The sequence below is a fragment of the Equus asinus genome, chromosome 20 (genome assembly GCF_041296235.1).
Source record: "Equus asinus isolate D_3611 breed Donkey chromosome 20, EquAss-T2T_v2, whole genome shotgun sequence".
Taxonomy (NCBI): domain Eukaryota; kingdom Metazoa; phylum Chordata; class Mammalia; order Perissodactyla; family Equidae; genus Equus; species Equus asinus.
In genome coordinates, this window is record NC_091809.1 from 37191701 (window position 1) to 37214841 (window position 23141).

Here is a 23141-nt window from a genome sequence, read left to right on the forward strand (position 1 = left end):
CCTTCCCCGCTGCAAGCAGGAGTCTCCCCGTGGGGCGGGGCCTTCCGTGCCCACGGGTAGGTTCAGGGGCATCCACGGAGCTGCTCCCTGGGCAGAAACTTAGCGATGAGCCTTTTCTCCTGATTTCCCCGAAACCCACTAGGAAAAGCTGGAGCCTCTGGGAGAGGGAAAGAAACCCTTATTGCATTCATTGAGTCCTCTTAACACCCTGCAAAGGAAGAGCTTATACCTTTTTCCTTTTATACAATTGAGAAAAATGACGCTTGGAGATTCAACTTTTCCAAACACCACACGCAGCCAGTGGCAGCATGAGTTTCTTTGCAGGAGAGGCAGGTTCTGTGTGGCAGCTGTGAAGTCAGTCCTCCAGCGACACGAGGCCCTGGCACGCTCCACTGAAGCCGATGCTAGATTCCCAAAAGGGCATGCCTGAGCACTGTTCTGCAGGGCACTAACAGAGCTGCTGCAAAATGCGATGGGCAAGATGTTGGCGAGTCATGGGTTAAACAAAATGAAGGGATTTTTAACCTCTTGACTTCTTCATGCTTCTGAGACATGGATGAGCGCGTTGTGAAGCAGGGAGGGGAGGATATAACATACCATTTCCCAAACTTGTTTCGTTGTAGAAATGTCAGTATCTCCCTGAGCAGTGTTCCTTGGTAGTGGGTTTGGGAAGCACTCCTACAGCTATGCACATGAAATGCTGGAGGGTGGAGGTAGTTTAATAGGGCCATTCTAAGATTCATAATCTCCCCTTCACTCTGATTTCTAACTTTTCTCACCAGCCAGACAAAAGCACTTAGTGGCTAATCCTGGGAGGCTATGTGCTGTAAGGCTGTACACAGGGCTCTGGAGTCAGAGCATCAGGTTCACATCCAGGGCTCATCACTTACGAGCTGTGTGACCTTGGCGAAGTGGATGACCTGTCTAGGTTCAGTTTCCTCATCAAAATTATGGCATCTGGTTCATAGCGTTGTGGTAAGGAGTAGATGGGATAAAGTCTGTCAGACACCTAGCCCAGTGCCCAGGTGTTGGGGAGGGTTTCTTTACTCTTTATCGGATACATCTCTGCCTCCCTGCTCTAAGCCCTGCTCTGCTGTCCCTTCCACCCAGAGGGCCCCCCTTTCCTCAACTCTGCTCTTCAAAACAGCTTGCTTCTGGCGAGGGTTGTTTTCACAGCTTATGCAGAAAACCCTTTTTTAACCCTGCCCTTCCTGCCTCCTTCCTGGAAATCCCGAAGGTATCTGGAGCTTGTGTGAGATGCTCAGCCCCCTCATTAGACTGACAATTTCCCGAAGTTCCCTGGAGGGGCAGAGGCACTCAGGTGAAGGCTGACTGAGAGCCAGGTAGTGCACAAGCGCCGTGATGGCTCGGTGTTGGGGCAAAGGTAGAGGCCTGACCCTTCTCTCACAGTTTAATGGGGAAGATGTGGATGCAAGGCTAAGTGCTCGCCTATGGGTTTGAACAAAGCTTTGTGGGAGTGCAGAGGCTTCATTAATGCCTTCTTAACAAGTAGAGCATCAGTTATCTGAAGGAAATCGCTTCCGGGTGAGGAGCCAGGTAGGGCCCTTCTCTCTGACCCACAGATAGGGGCCTGTACTGAAGGAAGGGTGAGCAAATTCTGGGCCCACCCTACAGGGGTAACTCAACGCTAGGTCTGCCTGACCGGCCCTACCTCCCTGCCCCTTGCAAGTTCCTTCCTGTCTTTCAGCACCATTCTGCATTCCGGTGGCTCTTCCTCTTCTGCTCACCTAATTAGTCCTGGCTCCCCCCACCCCCACAGGCTTCTAATGGCAGCTCTGGGGCAGCACATCTGCCCTCTCTGCCCTCCCCCTCACCCAGCTGATAATCAGAGGCCCGCCTCCATCTTTTATGTTTCATTCTGCTCCCCAAAGGCCACTTTTGAAGGGCATTGGGCATTTTACTGGCTGTCTCTACTCGCACTCACTTCTCCCTTTGAACAACTGTCCACACCTCAAACCCCACTGAGGTAATCTCTTCCTGGAACACTCTCCCTGAGGTCCCCACTGACCTACTTGGTCCTGGATCCCGGCCCGTGTGTGCATTTATACCACTGACCATTTGCCCTAGGCTCCTGCGCACCTTCCTCTCCTGGCTTTTCTCCTGCCTCTCTGGCCACCTCTTCAGCATCGTCTTCTCTGGTTCATCCCGTAACTGTCGGTGGGGTTCCCTCAGTTCCCTGCCCTGGTCCCCCACTGTTCTACCCTCCCCAGGTGATGCCATCCTCTTCCATGATGTCCACATCTCTACCTACACCCAGATCGTCCTGAGTGCCACAACAATTAATTCAGCCCCTATCAGACATCTTTCCCCATTGTCCTACAGGCCCCCTTTTTTTGTTTCTCACACTGTTCCTCCCTGTGTTCCTCCTCTCTACAAAAGGCATGACACTCGTCCAGTTGTCCAAGCCAGAAACCTGGGAGTCTTACTTGACCCCATCTCTTGTTGCTACTCTTGCTTCCTAGATCCACGTGCTTCTTGCCATGACAGTGCAGGCTCCGTTGACTCTGCCATGTGGACTTTAGGGACAGCCTCCCATCTGGCCTCCTGCTTTGACATCAGAATCTGTTCTCCACAAGGCAGTCAGGGTGATTTTTCTAAAAGGAAAATCTGATCATGGAGCTTCCCTGCTGAAAACTCTTCAGCGGTCCCCTGCTCACGGAATAAACTCCAAGCTCCACAGCATGGCTCCTCGCCCCTGGCCCACTGTACCTCTCACTCCCCTTGTCTCTCACTCCGTGATCTAACGAGGACAAATCACTTGCAGTCCTTTGGGTCTTGCTAATTCTTGGTCCTGGGCTTCCCCTCAGCCTGGAATCACCCCCCTTCTGCTCTCCTCCCTACACCGCCCTGCATTCACTTTGTCAAACCTCATCCTTTGGGTTCAGCTCAGAGGTCAACTTCCCTAGGAAGCTTCATGGAGAAATGCCCAGCCAGGATGAGGTGTCCATGTCCTGTGCTTGTCCCCTGCACTGCAGGGACTGCACTATGTCTCATCCAGGGGCGCGGGGCTGGGCAGATAAGAACACTCCAGGGAGGACATATACTCTGCTTTGCCTGCTGGTATATCTCTAACATGTAGCCCTGGGCCTGACCAAGAGTTGGAGCTGAATAAACATTGAATAGATGAATGCACACATCCCTTCCCTCTACAACCAAAGCCCTGCAGGAACTTGGGACAAGGCGGCACTAGCTTGCACACAAGATGCCTGATGCCTAGGATTTAAGAACACTCCTGGGAGGAAGAGGCTGTGCTCCTCCCAACCTGGGATCAAAGGCTAGTGGGTGCCCTAAAGCAACTGTTGTGAGGTGACAAGAGGAAGGGACAGAAGACTGGAAGGAAGGAGTTAATCACATTTATTGATTGATAAACAAGGTAGACATGTCAGTAAATCTGGGCCAAGCTGCCCCAGAGTGCTCCCTGCCTGGCTCTGCTGGGGTTTGCCAAGAGGGGCAGAGGCCATCTTTCTGGGTCAGCACTAGGAAGGAGCCAGTCTTGGACCATGGTCCTCAGGAGCTCTGAGGTGTTCTGTCCAGCTGGACTACCTTGGTGGGTGGCAGCAGCCTGGGTCAGGGATCAGTCCTAGGATCCCATGCCATCATTCTTTTTAGCCTGGGCCTCTGGCGCAGAACCTCAGAGTCTGCAGTCTGCCTGCACGCCCAGCCACATGGGGGCAGGTTGACCTGGATGAGAGCAGAGGAGGGTGGAGGAGACCTTAGCATGGTGCTGGGGGGAATCCAGCAGTGAGGATGTGAACATGGGAGGCCAGAATTAGAGCCAAGGGTGACAGATGGGGCAGTGGGGCGCAGTGAAGAGCTTACGGGCTCAGATGATATTGTGCTCCTGGACCTTCTCTCCCAAGTAAAAGCGACTGAAGAGGAAGGGGTTCAGGTCAATGGTTTGGAAGCTGCCCTCCAGCACCATCTCTGCCACAGCTCGTCCCACGGCAGGGGCCTGCTGGAGCCCATGGCCACTGAAGCCCGTAGCAAAGTACATGTTGACGACTAGTGGGTGGGGGCCCACCACACCATTCTGGTCAAAGGTGTTGTAGTCGTAATAGCCAGCCCAAGCACTCCGAACCTGCGGGTGCACAAGACACTGGGGTTCTCAGGAAGGCTGCCAAATCACTCCACCCTCACTCCTGGCCAGGGGGCAGCACACGGTCCCCTCTACCACTGCTGAGGGGGTTGATGGGATGGGTCCTTAGACCAACAGAGTCATTAGCAGTTTGGGGTGGAGGGAGTGAGGCAGTGGACAGCCTTTCCAAGGGGACCGTTGTGCTGCAGTGTCATCTGTCTGCTAGTTACCTTCAGAGTCTCAAAAGCTGGTACCCTCTGGGCCAAATGGGGCCACACCTTGTCCTGGAAGAAGCCATGGTCCACTTCCAGGTTCCCTGGGTCTGGTTCCTCCTCCTGGGGTGAGAGCTTGGGACAGGTTTATATTGCCTGGGACACAACGGCAGACCCAGACCTCACTGACAGCTTTAATCAATCTCCTCAGCAGATAGGGAATGGGGAGAAGAGATCCCAATTCAAACAGTAACATCAGTAACAGCACTGGGCCCTCCAAAACAGCCTGACTGTAATGACAATTGGTCTATCTCCTTCCCAGCCCCCACTCAGCTTACCTCAGTGGGGCTGCAGCTGCCCAGGTAGTTGTTGCCTAATCCTTCTCGGCGGAAATAGGCTCCGCTGCTGTCTATAACGAATGGCGTCTCCAGGCCTGGTCCCTGGGGGCAGTGCCATAAGTACACATACCTGCCATAACCAGCAGGTTAGGAAGGGGGAGATAGCAACCCACCCACACCCCTCTCCCCTGCACACACACTTAACAAACTTTTATGTTCCTTTCCTTCTCTCACCAACCTCAGCTGCCCTGGGGGAAGTCACCTTTTCCTCGGCTCCACAGGTAGCTTGGTGCCCTGCAGGGTGCCAGGCGGCCCCTTCCCGATACCAGCCAGCTCTGCAATTTGCCCAGACCAGGCCCCTGCTGCGTTGATCACTATGGCACATTCCACAGGCTGGTACTCCAGGCTGCGGTCCATCTTCACCTGCAGGCACCAGAGTGGGGGGTGGGGGAGGGTCTGGCTCACACACTGGGCACCATGAGAGGTACATTCTCCCTGAGCCTTAGTTTACCCACAGAAATGACAGTCATTCCCTTTCTCGTCCCTCCACTTTGGTAAGGAAGATGTCTAGGTAGGCTAGGAACTTACATGAACTTCATGGATCCTTTTCAAAGTCACCTCTTCCCCACTTGCAGTCTCCATGCGGTTAGATGAAGAGATGAAACCTGTAGGAAAAAGAAAACAAAATGGGCCCTTGAGGCCTTGAAGAGGAAGGAGATGGGGATCCCACTAGTTTCATAAGGAAGAAAGCTGGAAGGCCGGGAGCTTTCCCACAGACACTGAAGCAAATAGAGAGTAACCGGGATGAACTTGGCCGCACTCAGGCCAGGAGAGCGCTGAAATCTTTGGGCAGATCATGAGTCACACAGAAGCCTAGTCAGGAGCTAGAGTGAGGATGCCCAGGACCGGCCATCAGGGGAGAACCCCCTTCTCCCACCAGCTCTTGCTTAACCTGTGAGTGAAGGGAAGACTCAGTCTAGGCCTGCACCCTGGCTGGCAGAGGAAACAAGCAGTGGGCATGGGCCTCAGACTCACGTGTCACCTCTCCATGGCAGAAAAGGACCCCCATGGACTGCACCTTTCGCCGGAGACCCTGGAGCAGACACCAAGGGTCAAACCAACCTTCGTCCTCCAACCCTGAGTTGAGAAAAAGAGGACTCATGAAGAGGGACTGGGACTTTCCTCTCCTATTGTATTTCCTGCTCCCCCAATTCTTCTTTAGGGCTTGCAAGCTGGGGAAAGTCATGGTGACCAACTGCACCAGAGTCAAATCCTGTAGAAGAACAGACAGCTAGCCTGGCCCAGAGGAGGCCCTGCTGGCCAGGAAGGAAGCACTGCTCCTTGACTTGGCGATGGGGTACTGAGGCACCCCTCAACCCCTGAGCCCCTCTGCAAGCAAGCCTCACCATAAGATGCCAAAGCCACTCCCTCTGTGTTTATCCAGGGGAACTTGTTCCGAAGCTGCTCCGGAGACATCAGACAAACTTTGGCTCCTTCCTGCCTGAGAGAAATGTGTGGGTATATATACATGTGTTAGAGCAGGTGAGTGTGCAGAGAGGGAGAAGTACGGACCCCAGCTGCACAAGTGGGGATTCACCTCATTCGTGTCACTTCTCTGTCCCCAACTCCCAATTTTCCCTCCTTGCTGACTGGGTGAAGACCAAGCCTCCTAGTCAAGGCTCTTCAGCATATGACCCTTCTGTCCTTTCCTAAACCTAGTTTCCCTGTGGCCATTATACTCCTTGTCATCCCCATTTCACGTCCTTTCACAATAGCACAGTCACTTTGTTCCCTCCACTCCTGCCTGGAATGGCCTTCCTGTCCACATTCTAGTACAATCCTGTTCACCAGCACAACTATCTCCTCTGGAGCTGTGTCCTCCAAAGGCAGCAACATAGGTGCTAAAAGAATACACTCATGAGCCAGACTGCGAATCCCCCAGCACCACCTCTCACTAGCGTGCCGTGCCTCCATTTCCCCACATGTACAACAGGGATATTCTGAGGATTAAATGAGTTGATATTTGTAATGCATTTAGGACATTACTTGGTGTCACTAGTGAGACTCGTAGAGTATTAAAGATGCCCACTATTGGCTGATCATGAGAATCACTTAGGGCAGGGCTGCCAAACCCAGCCTGCTGCCTGCTTTTGTACACGAGCTCCACTCCTTCATTTATATTTCTGTCTATGGCTGCTTTTGTCCTCCAACCACAAAGTTGAGCGACTGCAACAGAGTGTATGGCCTGCAAAGCCTGAGATGCTTACTTTCTTTCTTTCTTTTTTTTTGGAGGAAGATGAGCCCTGAACTAACATCTGCTGCCAATCCCCCTCTTTTTGCTGAAGAAGACTGGCCCTGAGCTAACATCTGTGCCCATCTTCCTCTACTTTATACGTGGGATGCCTACCACAGCATGGCTTGCCAAGTGGTGCCATGTTTGCACCCGGGACCGAACCGGCGAACCTGAGGCTGCCAAAGTGGAATGTGTGCACTTAACTGCTGCACCACCGGGCCGGCCCCGATGCTTACTTTCCAGCCCTTACATAAAAGGTTTGCAGATTCCTGGGCCCCTCCCTAGAGATTCCGGTTATTAGGTCTGGGATGGCCTGTGGGTTCTTACGATCGGTAAATTTAGGAAGCACTGCAGCAGCGCATTGTCTACATCACGCGGTACCGGAGGCCTGCGTGTCTGTCTCTCCCAAGACTGGGCTCCTAGAGAGGACGGACGTGTCTTCTCAACTCCATCACCCCCATTCCTGACTTGGTGCCGGAGCTGACTGTGCGCACGTGGTGAGAAGCAGCTCAGAGGATGTGCCGGGCACCCACCTCTGCACTTTCACATTGTTCTCCATGATCGCAGCACCCTTTTCTGAAGCCAGCAAAAGATAACCTGAGGGGTTGAACTGGAGGTCCAGGGGAGGGTCATCGACTACAGCCAGGTACTCCTGTGTGCAAAGAAAAGCTCCTCAAAGCAGCTGATTGAAAGGAGGGAGAGCTTTCCTGGCTTCCTCACCAACAGCTCCTGGGCTCAGTGCCCCAACCCAGAAAGAAGCCCCACCACGGGGAAGAAAACCAGGGGTTCTGACTCCTCATTCCGAACTGCTCCTGTTCCCTGTTCCCCCAGGCAGCTGGGCTGTTCCTCTCTCTGGGCTAAAGGAGGGGTCACCACCCCCACCCCCAAATCTCACTGCACATACATTGATATTCCGTAGAAAGTCGACTGAAAAGAGGGAGAGCTGGATGTTCTCAGGCAACGAGAACTGCTGACGAATCCCACCCACAGAAAGCCCGGTGGAGGCCTGGGAATACTGTGGAAAGACAAGAGTAGTTGAGGGAGACCAGTACCCTGTCCCATGTGAGCAGAATACTGTAATGGAGGCTGTGAGTCATACAGCTTAAGTTAAAGGAGAGTGCAACTTGCAAGCTCATAATCTAAGAGGACTTGAGGTGGATAAACCCATATGCAAGTCAACCAGCAGCCCAAAGAGGACAAGAGTTATTAAAATCCTTACAAGCAGATTTGCAGATCAGAGAGGGTCAGTCACCTAAAAAGGGCTGGGCCGTGATATACCAAATGCTCATGGCCTGGGAGTGCATAGGCAGGAGATTAACATTTGATCTACTAACTGGAAAATAGAAGGATATGACCAAAGCAGCAAGAGTTGTGGCTAGCTGGCTGTGATAAATAGGACAACTAAAGTACAAAAACCTTAGAGGTAATGGAACCTAAAGGGGGTTGAGATAGCTGTGTTAATTATAGCTTGAATGCAGGTTCTCCTGGCTAGAACTGTGAGATCTCAAAAAAAATCCAACATTGTGAAATTTGCTTTCAAAAGCAAAAACCTTATTGCCAAAGGTCCCTAGATTGAGGGAGGAAGAACCTGAGACTATTTCTCAACAAGGCCCAAAGTACAGTCCCCACCCTTTGGACCTCCATAGATTGAGGTCTTTCCTTTCCTCCCCTTCCCTTGACCCTAGACCCCTCAATAAGATATGAGTCCGTGCCCCACTCATGACTCTGCCCTACCCCAGACCTCACCGTGTAGTCCCGTTCCACCACCAGCACCTGAATGGCACCTCGTCGCTTCTCCAACCTCTTCAGCCAATAGGCCACGGACAGGCCGAGCACCCCACCCCCTACAATCACCACATCCGAGTGTTCGGGGGGTAGGTGGCTGGTGTCATACAATGGATTCCAGGCCCCTCCAGGAAGGACTGACTGGATCTTCTTCTTAATGTCGGACACCTTTCCATCCCAGTCTGTGATGGTCAAAGAGGGCCATACATTTCATTTCCAGGTGGTAGGGGGGGTCAGAGGATGGGCACAAGAAAAGGTGGGCTAAATTGACACTGATTTGGCAGTCCCTAGTGTCATCCTTCTCATAAGGTTAACTCACAACCAGCAGTGTTCCACAACTTTGCTATACGGTCTATATGCCATTAATCTCTCTTCTTTTTCATACCTCATGCCCAGCACTGCAAGATTCAACTTCCTAAAATTAACGCTCTATACTCTCTCCCTAGGCTAGGTGACTTACACATATTTATCTCTTGCGCAGAGCTCTCTCTCCTGAGGCCCAGGCTCATATATTCAACTGCACTGTCACCTCCACTTGGATGCCCCAGGCTCCTGAAGAGGTCCCGGCATACCCTGAGCTGCACACCTTCTCAAACATGGTACCTCTGAGTGGCACCTTATCCTGGATATCCATCACGACCAGCAAACCTACACTGGTGTCTTATCTATTATCGAGTTCTGATGGCTTTGCCTCCTAAATATCTCAATTTCTCCCTTTTTTCCTTCTCTGCCACCACCACCCTAGATCAAACCACCATAATCTCACCGAGACTAATGCAAAGGCCTCCTAACTGTTCCCACTAATTCCCCCCACCCCAATTTCTTTTCTACATCATAGCTGGAATGATCTCTTCTAAACAATAATGTAGTCACATACTCTCTTGCTTAAAACCCTCCAATTGCTTTTGATTACTCTAAGGATAAAAGTCCAAAGTCTGCAACGTGGCCCATGAGGCACTAGGTGATCTGGCTCCTGTTCACCCTGTCCTCCCCACCCCCCTCTCCTGCCCTTTTGGTTCCTTGATGGCGCCTTATTTCCTCCCAACACAGGGAATTTACACAGGTGTTCTCTCTGCTTTGGAACTCTGTGTCCATCTTTGCCTAGTAAATTCCTTGCTTCCTTTAGCTCTCAGCTTGGTTATCATTTTTTCAGGGAAGCCTTACCTGACCCGCTAGTCAAGTTTTCCTGTCACTTTATCTTATAGCTCTGTGAACCCCTCTTTTGCAATATGCAACACATTTGCAACTTGGAGTTTGTGATTGCTTGATAACTGCATTATGTCTACCTTCTTCACCACCGAAGCCTAGCACAATACCTGGTACATCCTAAGTGCTCAATAAGTGTCATGAATAAGTGAATCTTTTTGTCTTTCACACCTATCTCACAAATCTCCAGGTCTTCTCACTGTCTCCAATACAATGTTCAAACTCTTCTCAGTGGTATTTGGAGCTTTCCTTGATCTGAGGTTACCTTACCTGTCCACACTACGTTTCATACTCCTCCTCAAACTATCTAGCTAGCTTTTGCTAGTTCATTGCAGAAGAACAAAACTCTTCTTTTAACCTTTGCTCAGTTCTCCAGAACGTGGAACATACACCTTCCTTGAGCCAGTAAACATTATCCTTCAAGGCTGATCTCAGTTCCCACCTGCTCTATGTACTTCTACAATTGCACTAGCTTCGGGGACTAGCAGTGCTGGGCATTCTCCAAGTTGGGTTCTATCCAGTCTTGAACTGGTCTACTGAAGCTTTCCCTCTCCAGCTACACGTTAGGCACCTCTAGGACATACACCGACTGAATCCTCTCTCTTCTTCCCTCCTTCATGGCCACAGCATTATGCACAACATCCTGCACATGAGCAGGACTTAATGGACATCTGTGCAACCAATGAATAAGCTTGGCTCTATTATTCTCGTGGTAAGCTGACGCAAAGAACAACCCGGCATTTGTCACCTGAGAAGGGCAACCTTGGGACCCATACAACTGCTCATGCTCTACAGGCAAGCTTACCCCCTTCTCCTAGCCGACCCACTGTCTTCCCAGCGTGGGCCGGGATCCTGAATCCTGTAGCTGGAGACTGGGGGCATCCCAGAACCACGACACCCTCCGCTGCCCTCAACTTTACCCAGAGTAGAGTCTCCTCTCCATGTGCCTAGCCCCCGGCCCAAGAGGCCCCGGCCCAAGCCGAGCCGCAGCGCCCTTCGAAGCATGGCCCTGTGAGGGCCACCCCTGCGAGGACAGCATTCTATGCCACATACGGTCCCCTCCGCCGTCACAGCTCCGCGCCGCGAGTTGTTTAGACGAGCGCGCCCATTGGCCAGCGGCGCCTCCAGCCCCCGCCCCTCCGCGCCATAGGCGGCAGTCTCCCCGTGACTTCCCCAAGAGCCCCGCCCATGCCCGCCCCCAGCCGCCATTGGCGAGCCAGGCGTTACGTCAGTCCTGCGCGCCCTTGGGGGAGTGGGGGAGGGAACCCGGCGGCTCTGAGCGGAAGTGCGGCTGAGCTGGTTTCCGGGGCTGCTGGTGTGACGTGTCCCGCGCTTGGCGCAGCAGGAAGCGGCGGCGATCGCGGCCTGAGTTCCCGGCGCCCGCCCCGGCTCCTTTCCCGCTGCTGCCATGCTCGACTTCTTCACCATTTTCTCCAAGGGCGGGCTTGTGCTCTGGTGCTTCCAGGGCGTGAGCGACTCATGCACCGGGCCCGTTAACGCGTTGATTCGTTCCGTGTTGCTGCAGGTACCGCCCCCGCGGTCAGAACTCCGGGCTCGTCCCTCTGACCCGATCCCTAGTCCCCCTCTACTGATCCCGCGCCTCCCTCCCACCCTGGTCGCCCCCTTAGACTGGCCGCTCGCTTGTAACCCGGACTCCACCCCTTTCTCCCGCCCGGATCAGACCATCCCGCAACTTTGCGGCGACGCCCCCTCCCCCTCCGCTTTCTGGGACTCTAGCCGGATTCCGGCGCCTCTTAAGACTTCCCATCGTTCCCTCCATTCACTCCTAGCAGCTTCATGTCTGTTGTTTGGAAGTCTGGGTGAGATAATGGGTGAAAAACACCGTTTAAAAACTGTAAATAGTGTACAGCTGCTAGTAGATCTGATTGTTTATATGAGGGTCTGCTTCCCTTTTGGCTCCCACATGTCTTGCCTTCCCTCTCACCTCTTTTCCCCTCCCCACCAACTTGGTATCTCCTTTTCTCCCTGGTGGAATGCTAGAGAGCAATGCCCCAGCATCCTCTTGTCCTGGGGACAGGTTTGACTTTGGGGGAATGTCTGGTTCTTTCCCAAAGGTAATCCTGGAGGGTCCCAAGTCTGGGTTCTCTGGAGATAGTCTGAACTCTGAGACATACTCTTTTTCCAGGAAAGGGGAGGTAACAACTCCTTTACCCATGAGGCGCTCACACTCAAGTATAAACTGGACAACCAATTTGAGCTGGTGTTTGTGGTAAGTGGGAGTATTTCAGGGGGACAATGATTCCATTCTCAAAGAGTCCTGATTATTAAGAGAACCCTGATTAATTGCACCCAGTGTCTGTGATGAAGTAACTGAGAAGACAGGGAGGGTGGAGGGGGAAGGGAAGAAGCTCCTGGGCCCAGTCAGAGAGCTTGGCTGCCCCTCAGGTCAGGGACACCTGCCAGGTGGCTCAGCCAATCTCTGGAGGCCTGGGCTGAGTTGGCTTCCCTCTGTTCTGGGCAGGCCTGTAAGCAGATGTCTTGGCTTGGTTTCTTTCCCTAAACAGGTTGGTTTTCAGAAGATCCTAACACTGACGTACGTAGATAAATTGATAGATGATGTGCACCGGCTGTTTCGGGACAAGTACCGCACGGAGATCCAACAGCAAAGTGCTTTAAGTCTATTGAATGGCACTTTTGATTTCCAGAATGACTTCCTGCGGCTCCTTCGGTGAGAGGACTCTGCTCTCCAAAATCAATGTCCATAACTTGATGAGCTCCCTTCCTTCCTGAGGGCAGTTCAGGGGTAGTAAATTGTGTATTGAAAGACACTCCTAAATTTGCTGCCCAGTTCTAATTGTCCTCTGGGTGTGACGGTACTTTCTCTGGCTTTGACCTTTCTTTTTAGTGAAGCAGAGGAGAGCAGTAAGATCCGTGCTCCCACAACTATGAAGAAATTTGAAGATTCTGAAAAGGCGAAGAAACCTGTGAGGTCCATGATTGAGACACGGGGTGAAAAGCCCAAGGAAAAAACAAAGAACAGCAAAAAAAACAAGGGGGCCAAGAAGGAAGGTGAGTTTGAGCTCCTTGGACATATTGGGGTATGAGAAGTTATTAATGTAGCACTTAGGAGTGAGACTCCCTGTGCTCCCCTTTGTCATTGCTTACCTCCCTTGTTCAAATGCCAATCTCCCACACTGTCATCCCCAGTCCCTGTGATCCCCAAGATGTTTGCTCCTGGTTTCCTCTTAAGGATTTGGAAGACTTTTTCCCATTGTCTGTTATGTTGGAATTTGGTCCTTTTTGTCCTAACAGGCTCTGATGGCCCTTTGGCTACTGGCAAAGCCGTCCCTGCAGAAAAGTCAGGTCTCTCAGTGGGGCCTGAGAATGGGGTAGAACTTTCCAAAGAGGAGCTGATACGCAGGAAGAGAGAGGAGTTCATTCAGAAGCACGGGAAAGGTATGGAGAAGAGGTGAGCATTTTAGCTTTCGTCATAAATACTGTGAACTAGCCATGTTGGGGGCAAGGGAGTTCTTATCTCTGGCCCTTGGGTTGATGTTTCCTCTCCTGCTTCTCCACCATAACCTTTGTGCTGTAACCCTTTGCAGCAAGCCCGGGAAGTCAGATGCTCCAAAGGACAAGGGCAAAAAAGCGCCCCGGGTGTGGGCACTGGGTGGCTCTGCTAACAAGGAGGTCTTGGATTATAGCACTCCCACCACCAATGGAGCCCCAGAAGTTGCCCCACCTGAGGACATCAGCTTGGTAAGAGGCAACAGGGTTTAAGAAGAAACTGGGGAGAAAGGGGAGACTGGGGGGTGGACGCAGTACCTTTGATTTCTTTGACCCAGGGGGTAAATTACATTTGGAGCTTCCCAAATCAAAGAGAGCAATGTAGAAAGGGTAACTCCTGGGTTTTCCCCTCTCTGAGCTGTTAGTGTTCCTGATCCCATTTCTTTCCTTTCCCCACACCCTCCAGATCCGAGGGACTGGGCCTGGGGGGCAGCTTCAGGATCTGGACTGCAGCAGCTCAGATGATGAAGGGGCCACTCAGAACTCCACCAAACCTAGGTAGGGGGATTTCAGGTGGTGGGTGATATGTGTGGCTCCAGAATGGATGAGACTTGACTCCTGCCTGCTGGCTTTATGTGTATCTGTAATCTCCTGTGCCTGCAGTGCTACCAAGGGGACTCTGGGTGGCATGTTTGGGATGCTGAAGGGCCTTGTGGGTTCCAAGAGCTTGAGTCGTGAAGACATGGAATCTGTGCTGGACAAGATGCGCGATCATCTCATTGGTAAGTTCTGAGGAACAGCTGGACTCGTGTTTATGGGGTAGGAATGGTGGAGAGTAGAACCTAGTTTCTCAGCTGTACCGTAAGGGTGGTTCACTGTTGACATGGCACTCAGACACCTGTCCCCCTCTCTCCTCAGCTAAGAATGTGGCAGCAGACATTGCAGTCCAGCTCTGTGAATCTGTGGCCAACAAGTTGGAAGGGAAGGTCATGGGGACTTTCAGCAGTAAGTATCCCCTGAAACCAGAAAGCGCTTGGGGCATTATGCATACGGGGAGGCTAAGTGCATTGACCTCCATTCTGACTAGGTGCTTGACTTTTGGCAAGTTCCTTAATCTCTAAACCTCTATGACATAACTTAGACTTGAAGAGTTATGGGTAGGATTAACTGAGTTAATACTTGTTAAGTGCTTAGGACAGTACCAGATGTGATGTGGATTCCTGGGGCGAGATCCTAATATCATCCAGATCCTAGCTTCCTTAGGTCAGAAAGGTGGTGGGCATTCCTGGAGTACATTCTTTGGGTTTCATGAATGGGTTTCTCCTCCCCATTTCAGCGGTGACTTCCACAGTAAAGCAAGCCCTCCAAGAGTCCCTGGTGCAGATTCTGCAGCCACAGCGTCGTGTAGACATGCTCCGGGATATCATGGATGCCCAGCGTCATCAGCGCCCTTACGTCGTCACCTTCTGTGGTGTTAACGGAGTGGGGAAGTCAACTAATCTCGCCAAGGTAAGTGCAGTTCCCCAGCCTGTCTCTGACATCATTTCTTCACTCTCCATGTCTTAGCACTGGCTCTAGGTGACAGTTTTATTTGCCTCTTTTGCAGATTTCCTTCTGGCTACTAGAGAATGGCTTCAGTGTCCTCATTGCTGCCTGCGACACATTTCGTGCCGGGGCTGTGGAACAGCTGCGCACACACGCCCGGCGTTTGAGTGCCCTGCACCCCCCCGAGAATCACGGTGGCCGCACCATGGTGTACTTGTTTGAAAAGGGCTATGGCAAGGATGCTGCCGGCATTGCCATGGAAGCCATTGCCTTTGGTACAGTTCACAGAAAGCGTGGGAGTTGTCTGGGCCCCTTTCCTCCTTGGGTTTCTTGGGATTTGCAGAGAAATCAGGGTTACTCTACCACCGACTTACTGCTCATGTCAGGATTAGTGACTTGCCATGCTCTGCTTTTGGGCACTAGGTGGTGTTGCAGGCAATGCTAACATATCCCAAGTGAAGAAACCACTTATTTGGTCATCTTTATCTTATTGCCATCCTTTCCCTGAATATACGTGATGGCCAAGCATAGATTTTTTCTCATGCTACCTTGTAGCCAGATCCAGAGCCCAAGAAAGTAAACAGACAGGCTTTCAATATAGTCAGGCTAGGACTTCTTGAGAGGAAGCTGGAAATGACCATGAGTGACAGTCCAGGAGTTTTGAGTTGACCACTTTTTATCTCTCTAGCACGTAACCAAGGCTTCGATGTGGTGCTGGTGGACACAGCTGGCCGCATGCAAGACAATGCCCCTCTGATGACTGCCCTGGCCAAGCTCATTACTGTCAACACACCCGACTTGGTGCTGTTTGTTGGGGAGGCCTTAGTAGGCAACGAGGCCGTGGACCAGCTGGTGAGGGCTAGGGCCTGGTTCCCTTTCCAACCTCCACTTTGGCCAGTTAGGTGCTTCTCATACTTATTTCACGTTTCTCCTTTCCAGGTCAAGTTTAACAGAGCCTTGGCTGACCATTCTATGGCTCAAACACCTCGGCTCATTGATGGCATTGTCCTTACCAAATTTGATACCATTGATGACAAGGTAAATATGGATGATAGGACAAAGTGAGACTGGGAAGGGGAATGGCCATCCTTCACAAGGGAGCTGAGGCCACAAGGCTATGTTGGCTCCAGAGCTACTTGTTACTGAGGAAGTGAAAAGAAGTGAGTCAACTGATATCTCCTTTCTCCACTTAGGTGGGAGCTGCTATTTCTATGACCTACATCACAAGCAAACCCATCGTCTTTGTGGGCACTGGCCAGACCTACAGTGACCTACGCAGTCTCAACGCCAAGGCTGTGGTGGCTGCCCTCATGAAAGCTTAATGTGGCTCTTGCCCAATACCAAATCATTGCTTCCCCCCAAGCCCCTATTCCTGTATCAAGGACGTGCTTTAGAGTATGTGAGCATCTTGTCTTCAGCATAGTACAAAGGCAGAGTGAGAGGAGCTCCAGGGGCTTGCAGCTCCTCCTAACCCCACTCCCTGTTCAGCCCAGCCTCCATCTGCACGAAGGGCCTAATCATGTTACAGTCACTGCCCACTGCCCCTCCCCCATGGTCCTCCCCTTCCTACTCAGGCATTCCCCTTCACTCTGCCTACAGACTCGGTCTCATTACAGCTTTGACCAATGGTTGGAAGATCCAACACCAGAGCTTTGCTAATTAATTAGTGTGGTCATAGGGACCTCTGAGCATAATGAGCAGATTAAAGTCCCAGCTTCATTACATCAAGAGACTTCCAGAGCCAGCTCTGGGTCTTGAGTGGCACCTCTCCCTAGGATATATAGCTTTCAGGTCCCTGGGGCCAGGATGACACCCACCACACTGGCAGTGTACAGCCTGTTCTTAATTGCTGCTAATTCTGATAATAACCCCATCCTCGTTTCCCAAAGCATCAGCTAGGCCAGAATGATTTGTTACAAATGAGTCCTCGCTTCTCTCAGATATAAAGGGAGCTGGGCTGCAGTGTTGCCATTGGGCTTCTCAGCCTTCCAACTTGCCCACGCCCAGAATCCAGATGTAAGCTTTGCATGTTCCCTTCCAGGGAGAAAACCAACTGTCAGAAGGGTATACGCGTTGCCTCCTCCCCCACCCTGTTCTCCCCTCCTGAGCAGATCCTGGCTTTTCCTCCTCCTCTCTACAGTGCCTGGTAGACAAGTGCTACGTTGGAGAGTACAAACCTCTTGTTCAGACTTGTCCTGTAGCTTGGTATTACAGATGTGCTATTAGTGCAATAAGGTGAAGGCTGTCTGCCCAGAGAAATACATAATTTATATAAGAAAATAAATTTCATAAATAAATTGCCTTTTCAGTCTTGGAGTTATTTTATATAGGATTCAAAACTAAAATCCCACTAACACTGTGGCACTAACGACACTAGCTATAGTGCTAGTGTTTATGGTAAGAGAGACAAAGCAGGAAGTGATAATGCTCTGAGGAATTTGGGAGAAATTAACGGTTGTCCTGAGAATGAGATCACCCCACTCCAAAAGAACAGAACTTTTAAAGTTTAAATTGGGTTAGAAAAATCCGCCTGGTTAGGGGCAGATGAGGAGTTTTCTAAGGTGACTAGAAGTAGAGCCAGGGCCCAGGGAAGTAAATGAACAAGCTTTTAATACAGCTCAATTATGTAAAATACTGTACACTGTAAAAGATCTAGAAAACTAGAGCTTCAAGTCATGTTTTAAAAAAGCCATTAAGCTTAATTGTAAAACCACATAGAGAGTACAAAACTGCAACCAGGGCCACGGTGCCTACATGGCGTGCAGATCCAAGTCCTTCATGCGGAGCAGCAGCCCCGTCAGTGGAGGTGTCGCATGGTCTGCTGCGTGGACACAAGCATGTCCAGCTGGGGGTGGGGTGGGGGCTGCCCTTGGGTCCCATTGTCACGTGGGTATTCTTGAACTGGAGCAGGCCACAGAAGATCAAGAACCAGCTGGCACAAAGGATTAAGTTGGAATGTTTCTCCCCACACCACCCCCAGCCATCAGCCTCTGGTTTTGGTACTTCCTAGGAGCTGTGTTGGGTTCTTGTAAGTTTACTTCTTAAACACTGTCCACGGTAGGGCCTCAGAGCTTGATCTAGTGGTGGAGATTTGTGTAGTGCTCTCATGTACTACAGTCTGTGGAGAGAAGGAAAAGGAAGAGAATAAAATGAAGTCTCACAAAACAGGTTTATACATCTACAGCTGAAGATATTGAAGTCAATATCTGCAGTCAACCCTGCAGAAGACAAGCCATAAGGCACACTAAGAATCTTATAATAGACTTGATAGGAAAATACAGAATCCTTAACAGGTAGGAGAGGCAAGTCATTATTCTCCAAGGTCTTAATTAAGTCCTAGGAAAACATTTTCTGCTGACAAACCAACAAATAGTAGAATGGGGAACAGTATACCTCTTATTTCACCGTGTGCTGCAGAGGAGCCATTTAGCTGACCTTCTCTCACCATCCCTGCTGAACAGAATGTACATCAGTATCAGATATTAGATTGAAAAGCTAAAACTATTAATAGAAAGAAAATCAACCAACTAAAGGGAGATGAAAGCACACAGTCTGACTAACAAGTGTGGCATTCAGGAGTGAACACACGACAGAGGAGAAGGTAAGGAGGTGGGGAGGCTGACCTGGAGTCATCCTCGATGGTTCTATTAAGTAATGGGAAGCAGCAAGGCCCCAGAGTGCACTAACATTGCTTGTAAACAAAACAGTTTACGTGGCCAAACTGTCTGCTGTCCCTAAATTAGTCTAGAAGGCCAAATTTAGGTAAAAAATTCAGTCCAACCAGGGATGGGGAGCAGCATGCAAGTGAGGAAATTCAACCAAGAGTGAAAAGTAGCAGATACCCCAAAGTGTAACACACTTCTGCGCTGGTGCTGCACGGTGCCATTAGCCACATGTGGCTCTTCAGTTTTAAATTAAAAACTGTATTCCTCAGGCACACTAACCACGTTTCAAGTACTCAATAGCCACATGTGGCTTGTGGTTATGATGCTGGACAGTGAAGATTACAGAATATTTCTATCCCTGCAGGAAATTCTGTTGGACAGCACTGTCATAGATACAGTGTGGGGAAAAGTTTAAAACTGACCACATGGAAGAAAAGAATAGTCATCAGAAATATGGCCAATTAGAGTATAAACAAAAGACAGCACCTGAAAATACAAACTGGTATTCCCCTCTTGGAAAGCACTTTAGCAATATTTATCAACCACTAAAATGTTCGTGCCCTTTGACCCAATAATTACACTGAAAACCTATCCGAAGGAGATGACTAGCAAAAGGAAAAACTGTAGGGATGAAGATACCATTCATTGCAACAGTACTTACAATAGAAAAAACTAGAAAAAAATTAGAAACTGCCTAACAAGGGAATAATTAGGTAACCTATAACTCCACACTGGATCATAACAGTCATTAAAAATAGTGGTAATGAAGACTGTAGCTGTGTGGGAGAATGTACGATGTACCACTGAATTAAAAAAAAGTACCAGCACACTATGTATACTTTGCTTACAACTGAAAAAACACATATGGAAAATTGTTTATTGGAAACACATCAAAATAACTGCTTGTATTATGGTAATAGATCACAAAAGAATTATTTTGGGGGGCCGGCCCCATGGCTGAGTGGTTAAGTTCACGTGCTCTGCTTCAGCAGCCCAGGGTTTCACCGGTTCGGATCCTGGGCGTGGACATGGCACCGCCTGTCAAGCCATGCTGAGGTGGCGTCCCACATGCCACAACTAGAAGCACCCACAACTAAAAATACACAGCTATGTACCAGGGAGCTTTGGGGAGAAAAAGAAAAAATAAAATCTTTAAAAAAAATTATTTTTCTTTTCCCTATTATTTAATTTCTCTGAAATAAATGTACTAGATTCTACAGGTTCTTCTGAACCCAAGTAATTTTCACTATGCAAAAGTGAGGCTGAGGGCAGGCCCAGTGGCGCAGCAGTTAAGTTCGCACATTCTGCTTCTCGGGAGCCTGGGGTTCGCCGGTTAGGATCTCGTATACGGACATGGCACCACTTGGCAAGCCATGCTGTGGTAGGCATCCCACATATAAAAGTAGATATAAAAGTAGAGGAAGATGGGCATGGATGTTAGCTCAGGGCCAGTCTTCCTCAGCAAAAAGAGGAGGATTGGCAGTAGTTAGCTCAGAGCTAATCTTCCTCCAAAAAAAAAAAAAGTGAGGCTGGATTTTTTTTTTTTACAAAAAAGCTTTATCAATAACTTCACAACATTTTTTAAAGTTTTATTTTTTTTAAAGTTTGGCACCTGAGCTAACAACTGTTGCCAATCTTCTTTTTTCTTTTTTTAAAGATTGGCACCTGAGCTAACCACTATTGCCAATCTGTTTTTTTTTTTCTTTCTGCTTTCTCTCCCCAAATCCCCCCAGTACATAGTTGTATATTTTAGTTGTGGGTCCTTTCAGTTGTGGCATGTAGGACGCCACTTCAACGTGGCCTGATGAGTGGTGCCATGTCTGCGCCCAGGATCTGAACCAGCGAAACCCTGGGCTGCTGCAGCAGAGTGTGTGAACTTAACCACTCGGCCACGGGGCCAGCCCCTGAATAATTTTTCATTCTTCCTACTTGTACACTGAACCGCTGGAGTCTGTCCAAGTCATTTCCTACTATCCAAATGACATTTTATTCTAACCTAAAGACTATGATCTCCTTTCAAAGTCTAGTTAGGGTTATATTCCTTATCTTAATAATGATTTTACCTATCATTTACCTAAGGGCTGAAGAGCTGTTGCTCTCTGATCCCTCTCGTCTCAAAATGCATCTTACCTGATCTACCCCTCGTGGAGATCTCACATGTCAGTCGCTTGAAATATTCCGGAAGATCAGCATATTCATTTCCATAGGAGATAACCTTAATCCCTTTGTCCAGCATGTTTTCTCGAAGCTTCTTGAACTCATCCACATCTCCTCTCCGAACCAGCATGAAATGTTCTAAGTCAGATTTATGCTTGACTGCCTCCAGAAAAAGGGCTTGGAAAGTGGTGTCATCCACAGTCCAGCCACAACCCAGGAAAAGAAATGACTTGTTTTCATAGAGTTTCTGAATCTCTCTCTTGTAGAAAAAGAAACAACATATTAATGACACCGTGAAGAAACAAAAAGTCAACAGTCATAACTGCTACATTTTATAGACTTCGATGACCAATTTACCAATACGTCCCAGGAAGGAGTCTGATGTTCTTATTGTTTATTACTATAACTTGATGATTGGTCTAAAATTTTATCTTTACCTGGCATTCTCCTACAGGCTCTCTATTCAGTTTCACTGGGTTGGCACCGGTCTACTGGCCATGTAGTTAGACCTATGTGCTGAGAAGCCATAAGGCAATGAGTAGTCTTCATTATATCTTATTCTCTCCATTTTCTGGATCATATTTGCCTTACAAACTGAACTATGGATCATCAGAGAAGATAATTTCATCACCAGATTACTCAAAGTCTAACACTTAGAACATCAATATGCGTGTGTGTGCATGTGTTTGCGTGTGTATACAAACATTTTATATATACACAAATATAAAACATTAGAAGTGATTTTCCTTAAGGGAGCCCTCAATGTCAATGATGGATGCAGTCATAACAGATGTCGAGGAAAGAACAGGTGGAAAAAAGTCCCTTATGCTTTAGAAAACATTACCTTTTCTTGGTCTTTCTTTTGCCACATCCTATAAAGATACTACTTTTCTAAGTGACCCAGTCCTGAAAACAGCCAATATACACTGTTCTCAGAGTTGGAGGCCAGGGAATTATCCCCATAGATCCCTGGCCAAGGAGTGTTTCTGGTTTGAACATGTAGTATGAGCAAGTCTAAAACGTGCATTCCAAAAGATCAATAAGCTTTTTCACAAAGAGGAAAACCTCCATTTTATCACCCTAGCTGCATTTTTTCCAATCTTTTCTATTGAGCAATAAGTGTGAATAAGTGTGGTAATTCAATATAAGCCTATCATCATTCAGACAAAATCTTTTTAGAATTTAGGTTGTAGTAGTGATTGGTCAACAAAAAGCGGCTTAAATTATTTTTGGCACAGAAAGGGTTATTAATACTATAATAAACCAAATGATGAACGATGGTAATAGTGTATTCTTTGTATGTAAAGATGATGCCAATGACAGAGTGCCACCTGGTGGCTGTCAATCAAGTACAAAGGAAAACCCTACTGCTTAATACCTGAAGAGATGTTCTACATTTCCTAAGATGGCATGCACACCCATAAGCTAAGAAGCACAGGAAAGAATGTTTGACCTCCCCAATTTTTTTTTTTTGAGGAAGATTAGCCCCGAGCTAACACCTGCTGCCAGTCCTCCTCTTTTTGCTGAGGAAGACAGGCCTTGAGCTAACATCTGTGCCCATCTTCCTCCATATGTGGGATGCCTATCAGAGCATGGCTTGCCAAGCGGTGCCATGTCTGCACACAGGATCTGAACCGGTGAACCCTGGGCCGCCGAAGCGGAATGTGTGAACTTAACCGCTACGCCACCGGGCTGGCCCCTGACCTCCCAACTTTTAATCAATGAAAAGAAAATGTTATCCCCTGATGACTAATGGTGTATTTAGAGGTTTCCTAGGAAGGCTTCCCCAAGATCAGCAAGACCAGCACCACTCACCATAACTTCAGTGTTCCTGAGCACATTCTGATACCCAGCTGGATGAAGGACGATGCCACTAGGGTTGGTGTAGACCCCATGGATGTGTAACACACTCAGCTTCCGCTTCTCCTGAGCCCACTCTAGGACCTGTACAACATAAATATAGCTCAACCAGGTTGGCAGGGCTGAGCGCTTGCTGCAGGGTCCCAAGGGGCAAGAGGCTGATTTGAAGACTGGGCTTCTGATGTAACTCCCCAGCTTCATGATATCATAGGGCAAGAAGGCAAAACCTGCTATGGTCTCAGTTTGCATTTCAGGTATGACTGTCAAGACCGATGGCAGCAAGTCTGGTGATTTCACTTTGAAAGGAACAATCAAAAATTAGAATTTATTTGTCATCACCTGCAGAAACAATAAGGGTCCTGTGCACTGGTGACACACAGGAGAGCTATGGATGACTGTTTCAATAATGGTCCCCAAGATACCAAGCCTCCTTGTATCCCTCCATCCTCCTTGTGCATTCCCTCCTCACACTTCCCCCAGGCTTGGCCATATGCTTGCTTTAGCCAACGGGGCCTT

The 23141-nt window shown here is 49.3% G+C and overlaps 3 protein-coding genes across 15 annotated transcripts in view; 1 reads left to right on the forward strand and 2 right to left on the reverse strand.

Annotated features, from left to right (window-relative positions):
* Positions 1–3358: 3358 nt before the first annotated feature.
* On the reverse strand, positions 3359–11068 carry FOXRED1 (FAD dependent oxidoreductase domain containing 1). Of its 6 annotated transcripts, none has more exons than XM_014845423.3 (12): positions 10851–11068; positions 8686–8906; positions 7844–7954; positions 7473–7591; positions 6053–6147; positions 5682–5783; positions 5235–5311; positions 4909–5069; positions 4647–4776; positions 4327–4431; positions 3841–4099; positions 3359–3702 (listed from the first exon to the last, which is right to left on the reverse strand). In XM_014845423.3, exons 1-11 carry the CDS (start codon positions 10933–10935, stop codon positions 3845–3847), a joined length of 1461 nt encoding a protein of 486 aa, XP_014700909.1. In that variant the 5' UTR covers positions 10936–11068; the 3' UTR covers positions 3359–3702; positions 3841–3844. The 6 variants fall into 6 exon arrangements, with proteins under 6 accessions (XP_014700909.1, XP_014700908.1, XP_070346044.1 ...); XM_014845422.3 differs by having other exon boundaries at positions 4327–4443; positions 10851–11009; XM_070489943.1 differs by lacking the exon at positions 7844–7954 and having other exon boundaries at positions 10851–11009.
* Positions 11069–11170: 102 nt separating this feature from the next.
* SRPRA (SRP receptor subunit alpha) lies at positions 11171–17240 on the forward strand. Its single transcript, XM_014845429.3, has 14 exons — positions 11171–11455; positions 12077–12160; positions 12456–12619; positions 12797–12960; positions 13204–13360; positions 13497–13650; positions 13865–13956; positions 14062–14180; positions 14317–14403; positions 14735–14907; positions 15005–15218; positions 15632–15795; positions 15883–15981; positions 16137–17240. The coding sequence occupies exons 1-14, from the start codon at positions 11339–11341 to the stop codon at positions 16263–16265; spliced, it is 1917 nt and encodes a 638-aa protein (XP_014700915.1). The 5' UTR covers positions 11171–11338; the 3' UTR covers positions 16266–17240.
* A 296-nt stretch (positions 17241–17536) lies between these two features.
* The window catches only part of FAM118B (family with sequence similarity 118 member B), a 42040-nt gene continuing 36435 nt past the window's right edge, over positions 17537–23141 (reverse strand). For 4 of the 8 annotated variants that reach the window (XM_014845431.3, XM_070489956.1, XM_070489957.1 and 1 more), the window contains 4 exons: positions 22581–22709; positions 20739–21024; positions 18337–18396; positions 17537–18061 (listed from right to left, as the gene is read on the reverse strand). In XM_014845431.3, coding sequence (XP_014700917.1) covers positions 18048–18061; positions 18337–18396; positions 20739–21024; positions 22581–22709 — 489 coding nt within the window. In that variant the 3' untranslated portion in view covers positions 17537–18047. The remainder of the gene's footprint in view (positions 18062–18336; positions 18397–20738; positions 21025–22580; positions 22710–23141) is intronic. The other 4 variants (XM_014845435.3, XM_070489959.1, XM_070489961.1 and 1 more) reach the window with 1 other exon arrangement.